At 33.2% G+C, this 16,372-nt stretch overlaps 2 protein-coding genes across 2 annotated transcripts; one reads left to right on the top strand and one right to left on the bottom strand.

Moving 5' to 3' along the window:
* Positions 1 to 1,999: 1,999 nt before the first annotated feature.
* On the bottom strand, positions 2,000 to 6,665 carry LOC125808773 (ER lumen protein-retaining receptor). The gene is made up of 6 exons (XM_049488436.1): positions 6,390 to 6,665; positions 4,094 to 4,359; positions 3,842 to 3,957; positions 2,607 to 2,680; positions 2,397 to 2,460; positions 2,000 to 2,308 (listed from the first exon to the last, which is right to left on the bottom strand). Exons 1-6 carry the CDS (start codon positions 6,478 to 6,480, stop codon positions 2,272 to 2,274), a joined length of 648 nt encoding a protein of 215 aa, XP_049344393.1. The 5' UTR covers positions 6,481 to 6,665; the 3' UTR covers positions 2,000 to 2,271.
* A 4,120-nt stretch (positions 6,666 to 10,785) lies between these two features.
* LOC125808736 (purple acid phosphatase 15-like) lies at positions 10,786 to 15,381 on the top strand. The gene is made up of 7 exons (XM_049488395.1): positions 10,786 to 11,233; positions 12,377 to 12,568; positions 13,033 to 13,366; positions 13,619 to 13,836; positions 14,017 to 14,207; positions 14,322 to 14,606; positions 15,199 to 15,381. Exons 1-7 carry the CDS (start codon positions 10,963 to 10,965, stop codon positions 15,373 to 15,375), a joined length of 1,668 nt encoding a protein of 555 aa, XP_049344352.1. The 5' UTR covers positions 10,786 to 10,962; the 3' UTR covers positions 15,376 to 15,381.
* The last annotated feature ends 991 nt before the right edge of the window (positions 15,382 to 16,372 follow it).

Below are 16,372 nucleotides of genomic sequence, written 5' to 3'. Positions count from 1 at the left end.
TTAAACAAAAAACAAACTCAATTTCATGAAATCCTTTAGTTCAACCTACCACTTCAATCTGCATCTGCATCTGCTCAGCTGAGTCTCTTTTTGTTCTTTTTCTGCTCAGCTGAGTCTCTTTCTCTTTCTCTTTCTCTCGATTTTCGGAAAATATAAACTCTCCGAAAATATTGGAACCATATAACATCGCAAATTGTTGAACATATTAATTTGATTAACGAATCGATGTCGTTCCAAATCATAGATGGCACAATATTGAGACTCAGCCGTTCTGATGTGAAAGAAAATTTCATCATGATTCGTTGCATCGACCAAAATCACACAATTCTTTATAAATGGACCGCACAAGACATAATGTATGCATGTAATAGTTAATGATAATTTCCATTCGTGTTGTTCCATTATCCAAACGTCAAATGTTTTGCTCGAGATTATACCACCAAATAAACCCACGCAACCTTTCAAAGAAGTCAATCTATACAATTGATTGTTTTCACGTATAAAATTTGGTTTTGAGAGCTCCTTCAGTTCATCTGATTTCACGTCAAAGTATATAATCTTAGAATTTCGACCTACTAACTGGTGAATTTTCCATTCTATTGACCAAAACACACGATTTTCTGTGTTTATTCCCGGACTGCAATCCCATGATCTTACATTCAGTTCTTTCACATGAACACTTGATTTCTTCTCCCAACTATTCCTAATTAGGCTATAAACAGCGTAAAACGATCTATAGATCAATATAACTTTGTAGTCATCCGCGTAAGGATCGTAACAAAATCCACATGCGTGTGGAGTTGTGCAGCTGTAAGTTTTCACATATGGACATTCATATATTCCATATTCGTTACTATATGGATTCCATAAAGCAAACGATTTATAACCTAGATGACTTTTTAATAGAACCATACCATCACATGAGCCCAAAGTTGGAACATGTTGGAATCTCTTTAAAGGAAACTTTTGTCTTACCAATATAACTTGTGGATTTTCGAAGGGTCGAAACTCGTACACACTATCAATCGTTGCAAACAAAAACGACTTTTTGGAACTCGACAATGATTTGGATCGATCATGGTGAACTTTTCTGAATATTTTGTCATCGATTATACTTTTCCATGACTTAGAAACACATTGAAAACGTATCAATGATTTAACACGTAGCATTATAAGGATGCTATATATGATATCATCTGCAATATAGAACATACTATGTTCCATGGCTGACTTCGTTGAGCTTAAGAAAAAGAAATATGCATTTAGATCTATGGTTTAAGTTATTATAAATCATAATTATCATTATAAAAAAGGTAAAGTATTTTAGTTAATGTGAAGAAGGAAACAAAAAAATCGTGATAGTTTAGAACTTAAATAGGGGATTCAAGAGCCATAATTCAGAGTTTTTTTTAATTTATTTATTTCCTACTACCAAAAATATTATATCTTACTAAAATTTATTTGCAGTTTGCACCATATTATATTTTCTTTATTTAGCTTTAGAGGGGTATAAAAGTCGTGGCATCCTTTTCTTTTTAGTCCGTCCCAAAAATAAATATCACCTTACTATAGTTAGAAACAAATTAACTTTAAAATTTCTTTGTTACCCTTAATGAAATAATTTATAACTCCAGAACGTGTATTTTTTGTTGCTTGTTATTTTCATCCTAGTGTCCATCCATTAAGCACTTCCTACATATATTTTTTCCGAAGACCTCTAATTAAAGATGGACAGATTCATATAGATGAAGAGAGCATGTATAGCCTTCTTGCAAGACAAAACAAAAAACATACACAGACCTTACCACTACCTTATCAAGGTAGAGAAGCTATTTCCAAAAGACACTCGGCTTAAGAGCATCAAATCAAGAAAGCATAGTTTTTAAAAAGAAAAACAGTGTAAAGTCTACGAGAAAGAAACCGAAATAACCGCTGATTAAAAAGAGAAGTTGTGATACTTTTCTCTTTTTTCTTGAACTAATAATAAAGTTCAAGAAACAAAATCTCTAGTACAACAAAAATGAAGTCACAAAGTTTTCTTGTTACATAAAGAATATGCTTTTTAACAATCTACTTTAGCAGCAAAGACTTGATTCTTGATGCAAACAAGACTCTAAATATGATTTGTATCATGTTTTTCTTACTCTTGACCTAGTTATAGCCAACGAAAGAAGGAAAACCCAGACGGGGGACGGGGCAGAGAATAACCCTAGCCTATAAACGTTCATCGGGATCATTCTTCAGACAGCTCTTGTTTACTTCTATATGAGCTCAGGCAGGAAGTTCGAGTTTGGTGTTATTCTTCCAGCTGCAAACGAGGAACAATGGCTTATTATAACGTTAAAAGAATGTAGCTCATTGTTGGTTGGTTTTGTACGAAAATGCTAAAAAATTACCTTTGGAAGTAATAATAGAAGAAATCAGCATAAAGCAATGTCTGCACGAGGCCTGCAATCCAGGCTGCCATAACACAAAAGAGCAATGGAACATAGGAAGTAGTCATTTTCATAATGAAATACATGAAACAGAAACCTTAAAAAGATGACCGTCTGCAAGGAATAAACGAACAGCAAAAGAAATGAGGAGAGGTGGGTGGCAATTCATACTTATCCAATGTACAAAGTGTGGTTCTGTGAAGTAGCGGTATACCCAGTTCAAGATGTAAAGTGACCGATATGCGCTGCAAGACAAGAATCGATAAATCATGTTAGGTAAATTTGTCATCACTTCCATGGTCACATATGAACAATGTGAAGAGCGAGATCAAAGAATGGTTGATAATCCCATATCTCCATTGGTTTGTAATAGCACAAAGGTTTGTTACATATCCCGTTGGCTGACAAGCAATGTGTTCATTGTAGCCAAAGGTGGTGGTTGTCAAACGATCTCGGTAAGAAAGGGATGTGAGGGGGAGCCTCGAATGAGGCAAATCTGTCAATCTAATACCTGATGAATTATGTGACCAGCTTATCTAATAGCTTAATTACGTATTTATACCCTAACGGGACGTTCAACAAGAAGAATTGTTACAATGATATGCCCTAAAACGACCTTAACCAAATGAAAAGAGAGCAAATTTCACAACCCACTACATAGAAATACATACAACAAGAGGAGGTACAAGGACAGTATCAGACCATCAGGCTTCACCATTCTGAACATTTTTACAATTTTAAAAAGAGGATCCATTCCCCCTCCTTACTTTTCGTCATCTCGACCTTCCAGACAGAACTTTTAAACCCCAATTGTCTTACCAATAGAACATGCATTGGAAATTCTCACATACTGAAGAAGAAATAAAAGACAACTACACTTTAGGGTGTTAAGTTGACTGGGGGAAGGTTTTTTCCTTTTCTTCTATAAAATAATAAATAGAAAAACAAGCACCGAGAACCTGTTATTTGAAGTTCATTTAACTTTCTAAGCAATCAACAGAGAGAGAGAGAGAGAGAGATGTGACTCTCCATGAATAAAGAAGCTATTTAAAACAAATCTCAAGGAAAAGACGACAACAATTATGGATCCAACAATAGCTTATCAAGTTTGTTCACATAAATATCCGATAACCTTAATGAGACATAGTTGCTACAAGCGGATACCCATCCCCCACCGGCACACCCCACCCAAAAAACAAAACAGCATGACAGATAGAAACAGATCTTCATGAAAACAAAATAAAAGAGACTGAGAAAGAAACCCTTCGTAAACAAAATAAGAAGAAAAAAAGGAAAGATATTGAGACATGAGCATAATCAAATCTTGAAAAAGGAAAAAAAGGAAAGATACTGAGACATGAGCATAATCAACTCTTGCAAAAAGAAAGAAAGGAAAGATGTATCACCCCAAGAGTAAAATGTATTGTCCAGTCAAGTTGTCTATATTTCTTGTTCTCTGCAACAAGACAAGCTGAGGAAGGATGGCGACAGCTTCCAAGAATATGGAAAAGGTCCACATTATCTGTTCAAAAATGCAACCAAATGTCCTTGATAATGAATATACCAATTAACGAGAAAGTGGAAGCACATCCAAGTGACAATAATATGAAATGCAACAAAAAATTAATTTCAATGAGCTATAGAGTGTGCATTAATACCTCCTTGAAGGTAAACTTCTCATGTATAACAAGAGCCAATACAAGGCAAGGAACCACAAGGAGAACATGACGGAAAGTATCTTGGTCTTTGTCATAAGATCTGCGAACAATTTTGTGATGCCTCATGTACCACACAATTGACAAAGAGCTTCCCAAGAAAACCAACTTCATTGTAGTATTGTATAGTGAAATAAAGTCTGTAAATATGTCCAAGTAGCGAGTAACAAAGACAAGAGCATATAGCTCTTGCGTCTTCAGAGAAACACCTGTGAATAAATAACTCAACCATTAATAAACATAGTCTACAAACTGGATATTTCCCTAATGTACCATTCCAATGTTAATGATGTTGCATGAAGCGAGATTTTTCCCCTTAGAGATAAGAAAACTAAAATGTAAAAGGAGCACAATCCTTTAACATGATTATCTTTCAGCTCACCACCTTCTTTTTCTTACATATCTCATGTCCATGTTTGACATTTACACCTTGCAAAAGCACCTTCAGATCCAGAGTTACTTTAACCTTTCGAGGATAATATTTCTCCATTAGAAAAGTTAAACCAAAAAAGGAGTTAAAGATTATGTCTCTCCCAAAAAAAAAAAATTCTCCCCTGTTTGTCATGATGTTTATTCTTTTCCTAAAAGAATACTAGTGATTTCCACTTACTAACAACTTTTCTCTAGTTATTTGCTCTCGACCACTCTAAAGGAAAAGGACCTCTCCGGCATTATAATTTTGTTTCTGTTTGACGCTTCTCATTTAGTTTCTAAAGAATAACACTCCATTAGCCAATGAAGTGTTAGATTCCGCTTTCTGCAATAATGCAATATACAGGGTAACGGGAGTTTATAACCCAAATAACAGCTACTTAATGCAGCAGAAAGCAACATTTCTGTTCATTGAACAAGCTATTCACGAATAATTTGCTTGCTTCATTATTAGCAGTATACTATATCTTGGATATTTTTCTCCCATTTCTGGACCATTGTTGCAAACAATGTGAATAGCTCACACAAAATTTATCATAAAAAGTCAAGATTTTCAGAATAACAAAATTATGAAACCAGGTGGCACAAACAGATTGCCTCAAATAAAGTCTGCCCAGATTTAAGCTCAGTAACATCCCTTAACCAACAAATCCAAGAGCAACCTCAATCTAAATGCAGTGTTATCAAAAGCAAAAAGCACAAAAAAGCTCTAAGGTCCGTTGGGACTTTAAGGCAAATAAAGATGGGCGTTAATGAGAAAAGGTGCAAATGGAGAAAACGTACAAATATACATAGGTTTCATCCAAGACTAATAATTATAAGCATAGATAACAAATATATAGACAAAATCTTTTTACAATAAAGTCATCTCTTCAGGAAATCGTCATACGCAAGGAAAAGTTTATCTTAGAGATTTGATGACGACACTAAAGCACAAATTAAGCGAAGTGAAGTGAAGCGCTCAACATGAATTGAGGCTCGCTTCCGAACTTAAGTGCGCTTTAAATGCAAAAAAGCCCTAAGGTCCATTGGGACTTTTGGTCCAAAACTAATAATTATAAGCATGGATAACAAATATATGGACAAAGTAATTGAATCTTTTTTACAATAAAGTCGTCTCGTCACGAAATCTTCATTCGCAAGTAAAAACTTATCTTAGAGCTTTAATGACAACACTAAAAGCGCAAATCAAGCGAGGCGAAACGCTCAACGTGTTTTGAGTCTTGCTTCAAGGCATAAGTGCACTTTAAGCACACCTTTGACAACACTATCTAAATGTACAACATTTCTGTGCAAAACTTAATATTTTTAATCCAAAATTCAACCTATCAAGACAATTTTTCTAAAAGAACCAAAAATGACAGCAAACAACACTTCTTTCTTATATATGACAATGGTGTGCAGGCCAGCTATCGCACACCTCAACTAATTCCACGGATACCTTCCACCTCCCACCAGCAACAACAGACATCAAACAACAATTCAAAACTCAAAACTCAGCAGGAAAGAACAAATTGCCTCAACACCTATCCAAATCAACATTACAACAAAACAAACAAACCTTAAAAACACAAAAATTCATCACAATTCCCATAAAAACCCAACTTCAACAACATGAAATCCAATCCATTCAGCTCAACAAAAAAAACTACATTCCAATAAAATCTCAAAAACTACAAACAACACCTTCCAAGACAACACATTTACAAATCCCAATTCAATAAAAAAACCAGCAAAACACTAAATTTCAACATTTATAATTAAAACAGATAAAAGGGGTATCATAATTTGAGATAAAAAAACATACCAGCACAAGATTTAATAGTATGGATCTTGAGAAGCAAAACAAGAACACTAGCCAAATGGGTCATATCCGCAGCAAGCCTGAATATATTCATCTTTTCTCTAAACAAGATCAAAATTGAATCTTTTTCAACAAACCCCACCAACAGATCTACCCAGAAAAATCACAGATCTTGGTTAATTCTCACACACACACACACACTGCCACCAGTTATTTTGTTCTTGAAAAAATTGTACACAAATATTTCGGGCCAAAAAAGGGATTCGTTTAGGTAACGGCAAAAGAAAACGGGTTTAACGCCGTTAATGTGAATGAATAATGGATATACGTGGCTCGTCCAATCAAAATGTAGCTTCATGCGTGTAAGATTTTAGCAATATGTCATAATACGTCGTGTTTCGTTTTAATTTGTTTGTCTGAACATCTTTTGATAACTTTTTAATTCCACGTAATTATGTTTCAAATTAAAATAGAACAAATAAATTGAAATAGAAGAAGTAATAACTAAATGTAATTGTTTTTCATAATAAAACATTTTTATATTTAGAAAATAGCAGCTAATTTTTACTCTTTTACTCTTGTAATAATTGTTATTATAATTTTATAATGGGAAAGAAGAAAAATATATCCCGAACTATCATAAATGGTATGCAGACACTCTCTGTCATATTTTTGAGACATTGATGCCCCTGTTGTCCAAAAATTAGAGTATATATACTCTTTATACTAACAGATATACACGTGTCATAATCTTATCCACTAAGCCGACATTTATTAAATATTAGATCGACGGATAAGATTGCGTCATGTGTCCCTATTTAGTCTCCCGTTAGAGTGAAGGGAATATATGCTCTACTTTTTGGACGACAGTGATACCAATGTCCCAAAAATATAACGAATGGTATATGCATACCATTGACGATAGATCGAGATATATAATTTCAATTAAAAACCAAATAGTTTAGTAATTTATCCATATTATCTATTACAAGTTTGTTATTATATAATGTTGTTTCAACTAAGCTAATAATATCTTCACTGTTTTATTATAAATCACTTTTCATCGGTAAATATCGAGTGATTTTATTCATTAATTAAAATTAAGACAAAGTGAAAAAATCACCAATTTGACAAAAGCTATAGAAAGTATTAAAATATTATGGTTTGTATATAGATGACGTTGAGACATATTAGAATCTGTATGAAACGCTTAAAATTTTTAAGGTCAACTTTGGAATTTTTTATGTTGATTTCTTAAAGTATTAGAGTATATTATATAGTTTAATAAAATAATAATTAATTCTTTATTTTTTTAATTATTATTTTGGATATTAATAATTCTTAACACATCGTATGGACTTTCGTGTTTCATGGGCCGGAAAAAGAGAGTCGGAGATTATATGGGCCTAGACAAATTGACAATTTATAGGCTCAACTCGATGAATAAGTACATAATTTAGATATTAATCACTTCATCGATAATAATGATATATTCAGTATAATTCTGTAAATGGAGTTTGAGAAGGGTACATAATTTATATATTAATCACTTCATCAATAATAATGATATATTCAGTATAATTTCGTAAATGGAGTTTAAGAAGGGTGGTGTGTATGCAACGTTACCTTTGCATTCATAAGTAGAGAGGTTGTTTCGGATTGACTCACAGCTAGCTCAAGCAAAGTCTATTAAAATAAAGGATGGAAAGAAAATAAGTAGTGAAAAAAACATGCTAAAATATAGGAAAGGAAAACAATAGCAATAACAAATAATCAAGTAATCGAAACAAAAGAAACGATAGGTAACAGTCATTTAAACAACAAAATAGTAGAAAAGTAATAATAATAATGCTCTTCAGGAAAATTAAACAACACTCGACTACTTACTAATTTTCTACTCTAATCATTGAGCTTCATAACCTCCTTTCAGTATCATGTTCTCCATAAGCTACGAATGTGTCATGTAATGTCTAAGCACCTATCCCTTGTATATTTTGTGTGTATATACCACTCCTCATACCCACCATATTGTCAACCTCCCACATCTCCTTAATGGGGCATCTGTGTATCTACTCTTCACATATGTCTGAACCACTTAAGTCTTGTATGTCTCATCTCGTCCATCACTAGAGTCGCTCCCACCTTAATTTTCTTGAATATCTTCATTTGTAATCTTATCTCTCCTAATATGCTAACGCATCCATTTCATTCATTATGACTACTTTAATATTTTAGACATGCAAGCAGGAACAGACCCACTTAGAGTCCTCTAGGTGTTCAAGATGCACCCATTAACCTTGTATCGAACTATACATATTTATGTAGAAATTAAGAAGCATTAAAAATTAACATAAAGCACCCAGTGAACAAATAGTTTGATTGATCCTGTGGCTCATGGTGGGTGCTTAAGGTTGTTTTAGCGTTGTTGAGTCTGGGCACACACAAGTAATCTAACTCTAACAATCATTTTATAAAGCTTACATTTAAGTCTTACTAGCACAATCTTATCACACAATACATCAAATGTGAACCTTCATTTCATCCACCTCGCTTTAATACAATATATAATATCATCGTCAATCTCTTTATTTTCTTAGATTATTAACCCTGACTACTTAAAAACTTTTATCATGAAAATAACTTGTACATCAATATTCACTTCCACATTTATCACGTAAATTACATCTCTCACTAACTATTTTCCAATCAGAAAAATGTACTTATAGTGAGAAACCAAATCATATAGTATCAATGGTCATTAATTAAATCCTTCAAGCTTAATCTAGAGTCCACTAAGCAAAGTGAATGCATTGATTAGTTTGACTAACTAATTTTTGCTTCAATTTTTTTTCAATGAAATATGACATTTCCCATTTAGAGACTAGGAATATACCTTATGGTATTTTGATTATTCCACGAGAAAAGGACAAAAAATGTCAACTCAATAATGTAATAACAACGAGAAAAGTCAATTTTATCGACTTATCAATTCATATCCACATTAGAATTCGATTAGATTTGAATTTATATTGAAAAGTCTCACAATAAAGCGCTTTAAATCCAGACCACAATCCTTATTAGTTACTTAGCATGTTTCTTATCTCCATATAACTAAACATTAACAAGTTGATTTGAGCTTACTTCAATCTCGATTATATTTTAATAAATGTCATTTAAACTCGCTCAATAATATTAAAGCTTGATAAATCTCGATCGACTCAAAATTGTAGTAAGCTCCATTGGACTCAACTTGCTCTTTTTAATCTTTACTCAACTCCATACTCACTAATATACAAAAAGAATTAAGAAATTCTAAAGGAGACAAAACTTTTTTTTTTTTAATTTTATTTTTTGGTAACAACAAAGCTCAAATTTTTAGGAGGAAAAATATGATATCTTGAAATATTTTATTTTGATTTTTCCTCACTATACATTAAAGAATAATTTATACCATCATGCACTATCCTTCTCCAAATATAAATTATATAATAATAGAAAATAACTGAATTTTTACCTTATTTTTGTGTGTTTGATATTGTGGTAGAAAAATATCATTATAAATGTATTTGTATTTAATATAAACAAATGTTATGTAACTTATAAAAACGAAGATGAGTCGTGTTGGAGGATGGAAAAGACACCATATAAAATATCATTCATGAAACTTTTTATTATTATTATTTTCACTAAGAAAGAAACTTATATTTATGAAAATATTTTCAATTTTTTTTACCAAACGAATATGAAAAAAATCAATAACATTTCTCCATATCAAACACTACGAAAAGGGAAAATGGTCATATTTGCACTTTTACTATGTAAAAAGATTTATTTTACCTTTTATTATACTATTAATACATAACTTACCCTATAATTACTAATATAGTTCAAATACATCACACATAATATTGACATTTTTAGCAAAATAAAATCACGTGACATGTCATCAAAACAAATAATTGCAGGCCCTTTGGCGTGAGAAACTCTGCAAGTTTATAATATAACAAAAGTTGGCGTAAGAAACTAAAAAAAAAAAACCATTGATTTATGGCCACCTTTTTTTCCCCATTGTTTTCTTTTTCTCTTTTCAGTATAACTATCATCACTGTGTCCTACTCGGGTACTTTTTAACGCCTACTCAAAATAAGTCGAATTTTAATGATAATATCAAATAATGAGTAGGAAATTAAAAAAAAAAAAACTGTGATTGAGGAATACCTCTACCCTTCTTCTTTTTTTCTTTTTTTTCCCAATTCAAAAATCCAAAAAATACAACAAATAATCAACAATTTTCATTTTCCCACCTTTTCCAGCAAATTCCATTTTTCTCCCCATGGTTTTTTATATTATATATATGTCTCAAAACTTCAAAAATAAATAAAATTGGAGCATATTAAGATCATATTCTTGAGTTTCATCATTTTTTAGCTATTAGTTATATAACCCCTTTTGATTTTTATTGGTGTTATAGTGATAAAGTTTGAATCTTTATCTATATTTCTGTGAACCCTTTTGGTTTCTTGAAGTTTTAAACCTGGTGTTTGGTTATTTGGGGCATGCAAATTCTTGATTGATTATGAAGTATTTTGGGGTTGTGGGGTCAATCTTGATTTGGTTTTTGGTTTTTGTTAGCTTTGTTGAGGTTAATAAGGGTCAAATTCTAACTACACTTGATGGACCTTTTAAGCCAGTGACTGTTCCTTTGGACCAAAGTTTTAGGGGACATGCTGTTGATTTGCCAGACACTGATTCTAGAGTTCAAAGGACTGTTGAAGGATTTGAACCTGAGCAGATATCTGTTTCCCTTTCTGCTACTTATGACTCTATTTGGGTTTCTTGGATTACTGGTAAAAATTTACGTTTTTTTATGTTTTTAGTTTGAATTTTGAATCTTGTTGTAGGTCCATAGTAGTTTTTGTTGTAGTTTCTTGTCTTTCATTTGTGTTATTATACGTTGTTTGTTGTATTTCGACTATCGTATTACTTTGTTGTAGTATTGTTCTGTTGTTATTGGTTGGTTCTTGTACTTCCATTACTATTTGGAGTATGTTTCTTTTCTTGAGCCGAGGGTCTACAGGAGTCTCTACCTCTGAGGGTAGGGGTAAGGTCTGTGTACAACTTTATGGAGATGATCCTCTCTCCCGAGCAGAGGCGGAACCATGATTTCAACTTTATGGGCTGTGGATATTAGAATGATGATTTCAAGTGTTAATAACTGGTTTTCAAAACTTAATAGTTGTATATATTTTATAGGTTTCTTTACACAAATACACTGTTTGAGCAAAAGCTATTGGGTTTCGACCCTGTATGGGGTTCTAGCTTCGTTCGTGCTCCTGAGAATCCACTTTGTGGGACTATGGTGGGGGGGGGGGGGGGGGGGGGTGTATGTTGTTGTTGTTAATTTGAGTATAAATTCTAGCTAGAAGAATTAGTGCTTGTATCAATTTTGTATGGTGTTTTGTTGGCACAAGAGTTCTTAAGAAATGAATATTTTTGAGTCTTTTGTGGTAATGTCTTATCTATAAAATGTATGTTAAATTCAGTTGTTAGTCACAAATCTGAGTTGATAAATATGGAAATTACAAGACACTGTTTGCTTTTAACTCATGTCCAACTTTTAATTGACAGTGATATGAGCACAGTATTGGATATAAAAGATCTTCTTTGTTGGTTTGTCCAAAGTTTAAATTGTTTGTGATGACGTATATTTGCCTTAACGTCTTCCATCTCAGATATGTTAAATTCAATTATCTGTCATCAAATTTGAGTTGATAAAATGGAAACAAGATTCAACATTATATTCTTTTTTTAGTCATGGCCAACTTTGAGCTCCTGTTTGGCCATGAATATAATACAGAAAAATATTCGATACTGGTTTGTGCAATTTTAATTTGTGTGAGATGAGATATGCTTTGGCTAACTGGTTAGAGAACCCTAACATCCTTGATCTGAGATGGAGTTTAAGAATGTGTGGTTTACTGTATTTGCAGGGGAATATCAAATTGGCAACAATATTAAACCATTGGATCCAAGTAAAGTTGGTAGTGTTGTTCAATATGGGAAAGATAAATCCTCCTTAAGACGCAAAGCAATCGGCCAGTCTGTTATTTATAATCAACTTTATCCATTTGAAGGACTTCAGAACTACACTTCTGGTATTATACACCATGTCCAACTTACAGGTATGCTAGCTGAAACTTAATATCTGTTTCTCTGTTCTAGTTGAATTTCCATAGCGCGATATGTTCGGTATTCAGCAGAAAGTTTCTGAGATTGTCAACTGGAGTTTACCAATTTGCTACTTATGAAGGAGTATAAAGAGACCATTCGTTAGTCTTACTCAAATTTCAGATCGTGTTAGCACTTCCTCTCTGCCTTGTCCTATGTTTTTCTAGGAGTTGTTTTAACCTTTGAGAGGAGTTATACATCAGTAGAAATTTTAAAGAATTCGTACTTTTAATTATTGTTTTTATGTTTTACATGGCCTGAGATGAGTTTAAATGAAGTAATATTGTCACCGAGAATTCATATAGCTGGTACTAACTAGGCTTGGACCATTGTAATAATTTCTGAAAGCAAGTCTCCCATGTAATGATTGGTTTCTCATGTTTGATTTAGTCATTTGGTGCAATTTTTCCTGCTGCAGGATTGAAACCGGACACATTATACTATTATCTATGTGGAGATCCTTCTATACCAGCTATGAGTACTATCTATCATTTCAAGACCATGCCTATTTCGTCTCCAAAGTGTTATCCGAAGAGAATAGCAATTGTAGGGGACCTTGGTCTTACATACAATACAACTTCTACGATTAGCCATTTGACAGGAAACAATCCAGATCTTGTTCTATTAGTGGGAGATGTTACTTATGCTAACTTGTATCTCACTAATGGAACTGGTTCAGATTGCTATTCATGCTCATTTCCCGACACTCCAATACATGAGACATATCAACCTCGGTGGGACTATTGGGGAAGGTGAGAACTTGAAATCGTTTTTGCCCATTCAAAATTTTTCTTTATGCATCTCGAGTAAAGTAATAAATACGCGATTCATTACCATAGAATAAAATGGATAGTTCAACTTCTGTACTGAGAATTTAGTATTTAACAGAGATAATCCCTAACTATTCTTCATAAACGACCAGCTTTTGATTTCCATCAGAGCATAAAAACATGTATACTTCACTAGTTTAACTGGTGCTTCTGCTTCTGACATTGTCACGATAGATATATGCAGCCATTGGTGTCCAAAATTCCCATCATGGTGTTGGAGGGGAACCATGAGATAGAAGAACAAGCTGAAAATCAGACATTTGCAGCATATCGTTCTCGCTTTGCTTTCCCATCAAAAGAAAGTGGATCATCATCCCCATTATACTATTCTTTTAATGCGGGAGGCATACACTTCATCATGCTTGGGGGATATGTCGCCTATAATAAATCAGGTAAACTACAAACTCAACCTTTTCTTCAATTCTGTTACTATTTCCCCTTTGTTATGCTTGTAGTCAACTTCAACAAATTATCTCAAATCATCGATCAGCTGGAATCTATCGTGTTTTCACTTCTTTGCCATTCTGCTAAATTTCGTGAAGTGTCATGATTCTCTAAGCTTATGATTACAGATGATCAATACAAGTGGTTGGAGAAGGACCTGGCTAACGTTGATAGGACAATTACTCCATGGCTAGTTGCCACTTGGCATCCACCTTGGTACTCTACTTACACAGCACACTATCGAGAAGCTGAATGTATGAAGGTAGCGATGGAGGAGTTGTTGTACGAGTATGGTGTCGATTTAGTCTTCAACGGACATGTAAGTACAACACTAATATACCGATATCAAAGAGCACATAAACTACTTTGTACCCTTCTAGGTGCAGCACAATAACATAGATCTCGGATACTGATGAAGTGAAGAAATCTACAGGTTCATGCCTATGAAAGGTCCAACAGAGTCTATAACTACACACTGGATCCTTGCGGTCCAGTCCATATAACTGTCGGTGATGGTGGAAACCGTGAGAAGATGGCGATAGAACATGCTGATGAGCCAGGAAAATGTCCTGATCCAGCTAGCACACCGGACAAATTTATGGGTGGATTCTGTGCCTATAATTTTACATCAGGTCCAGCAGCCGGCAACTTCTGCTGGGATCAACAACCTGAATATAGTGCATATAGAGAAAGTAGCTTCGGCCATGGAATACTTGAGGTCAGTATACATCTCTTTCACCGTAAAATTTAGAGTTAATGGTCAAAACCTAAACTATCGCTTTTTCACAAGTTTCATACCTCAACTATCACTCCGTTTATATTAAAACACACCTCGATACTGAGTTTGACTATGTTTTGTTGCACAAGATCATTTGGGGAACTCATTTTATAGACTGTTTGACAATTGCCAAAACTTGTCAAATGCCTATAAACCAAAATAATGTGCTCACACGACTTTGGTCAAGTGGTTAGGGACATGTCACGAGTTTGAATCCTGTCTAGGATCAAAAAGCTTGGTATTTGAGTAAAGAAGGGTAAGGTACAGGGGCAAGCCATGTACCAGCTTACCCTCGGGGATTTCTTGGTTACGAAAAAAAGGAGTTTTGAAGACTCATTTTCTAGATTGTTCAAGTTATTCGTCCTGGTATGCATAGGTTCGACTTTCAAGATAGAAAGATAGAGCCCTTCCATTTCTTTGATGCACACGACTTTTTCACCGAGTCTACTTCCACAGTTGCTTGAGCGACAACCACCTCGCGTCCCGTTCTAGTTCTTGCATATTTTAATTCTTGTGGTTAATATTTTTGCAGGTGAAAAATGAGACACATGCTCTATGGACATGGCATAGGAACCAAGATATGTACAATAAAGCTGGAGATATAATTTACATAGTGAGACAACCTGAGAAATGTCCTATTAAACCAAAGGTAATTAAGCCCTGGTTAGTACAAAATTACAAATTTGATTGGATAAAAAAATTAATCTAACCCCAATTAGCTGGGGAAAAAGGAATAGATAGAGAAAAAAAATTCCACTTTTTGGAAATTTTGGTTCACAAATCATAGTATTTGATAACACTAATATTCTTTAGTACAAAAATGTTGATTCAATTAAGAAACTCCACATTTGTTGTATATTTTGAAAGGGATTACTATATTTGAATTTTATATGTAATTTTTATATAATTTGTTATGAAGGTAATGGAAACTCATTCCCTCTTCGTTTTACTAATTAGTTAGGGGTTGTTTAGTTGTTGGTTAGAGTTATGTAAGTATTATGCGGAATTTAGTTATTTTATTTTTTATTTTGAATAAAATAATAGGTAAATTGATTTAAAACTTATTTTTTTATGTTCGGTTGTAAAATGATAACTAAACATCGTATTTGGTGTGCTGAATTTTATACGAAACAACTAAAATGCTCCAAACATGATATTAGCAATGCTATAAATTTTAATAGATGAAAAGTTCTCTTCCTAATTAGCAACTAAATGACTCCATAAATTCTTCAAAAAAAAAATCTTTTATTTTATACCCAACATAAAGTTTTTGTGCAATTCATATGCATTAATTGGTTGAATTTCATATTTTCTGAAATTTATTTATTATTAAACTCATTTTTTGCTTTTTAATTATTATCATTTTAAATCTTAACAGAAGCATATGATGGGAGACAAAGGCAAACGTGATTAGAGACGATGTGTCAATTTGCAGTTTATGAATCATAAGCAATAAAAAAAAATAAAAAATTTATGGCTACATTTGTTGGGATTGAAATAATTAGGTGTTATGCAGAAGCTAACAAAACAAATCTCGAAAGGCCATGAGTAAAAAAACAAATAAGTTATATCAAAAGAGACAAAAACATTTAACATGGGACGAGCAATCAACTTACGTCTATAAAAGCATATGAGAAATTCACTATATAAAAGATAGTATAAAATAACCTCACACAATTTACTCGGAATTAAAAGATGTGCACACA

This window comes from Solanum verrucosum, unplaced genomic scaffold, assembly GCF_900185275.1.
Source record: "Solanum verrucosum unplaced genomic scaffold, falcon-dt-bn FXZP01000218.1, whole genome shotgun sequence".
NCBI lineage: Eukaryota > Viridiplantae > Streptophyta > Magnoliopsida > Solanales > Solanaceae > Solanum > Solanum verrucosum.
Note: the sequence above shows the minus strand (reverse complement) of the source record. Positions and strands in the feature narration are given on the sequence as shown.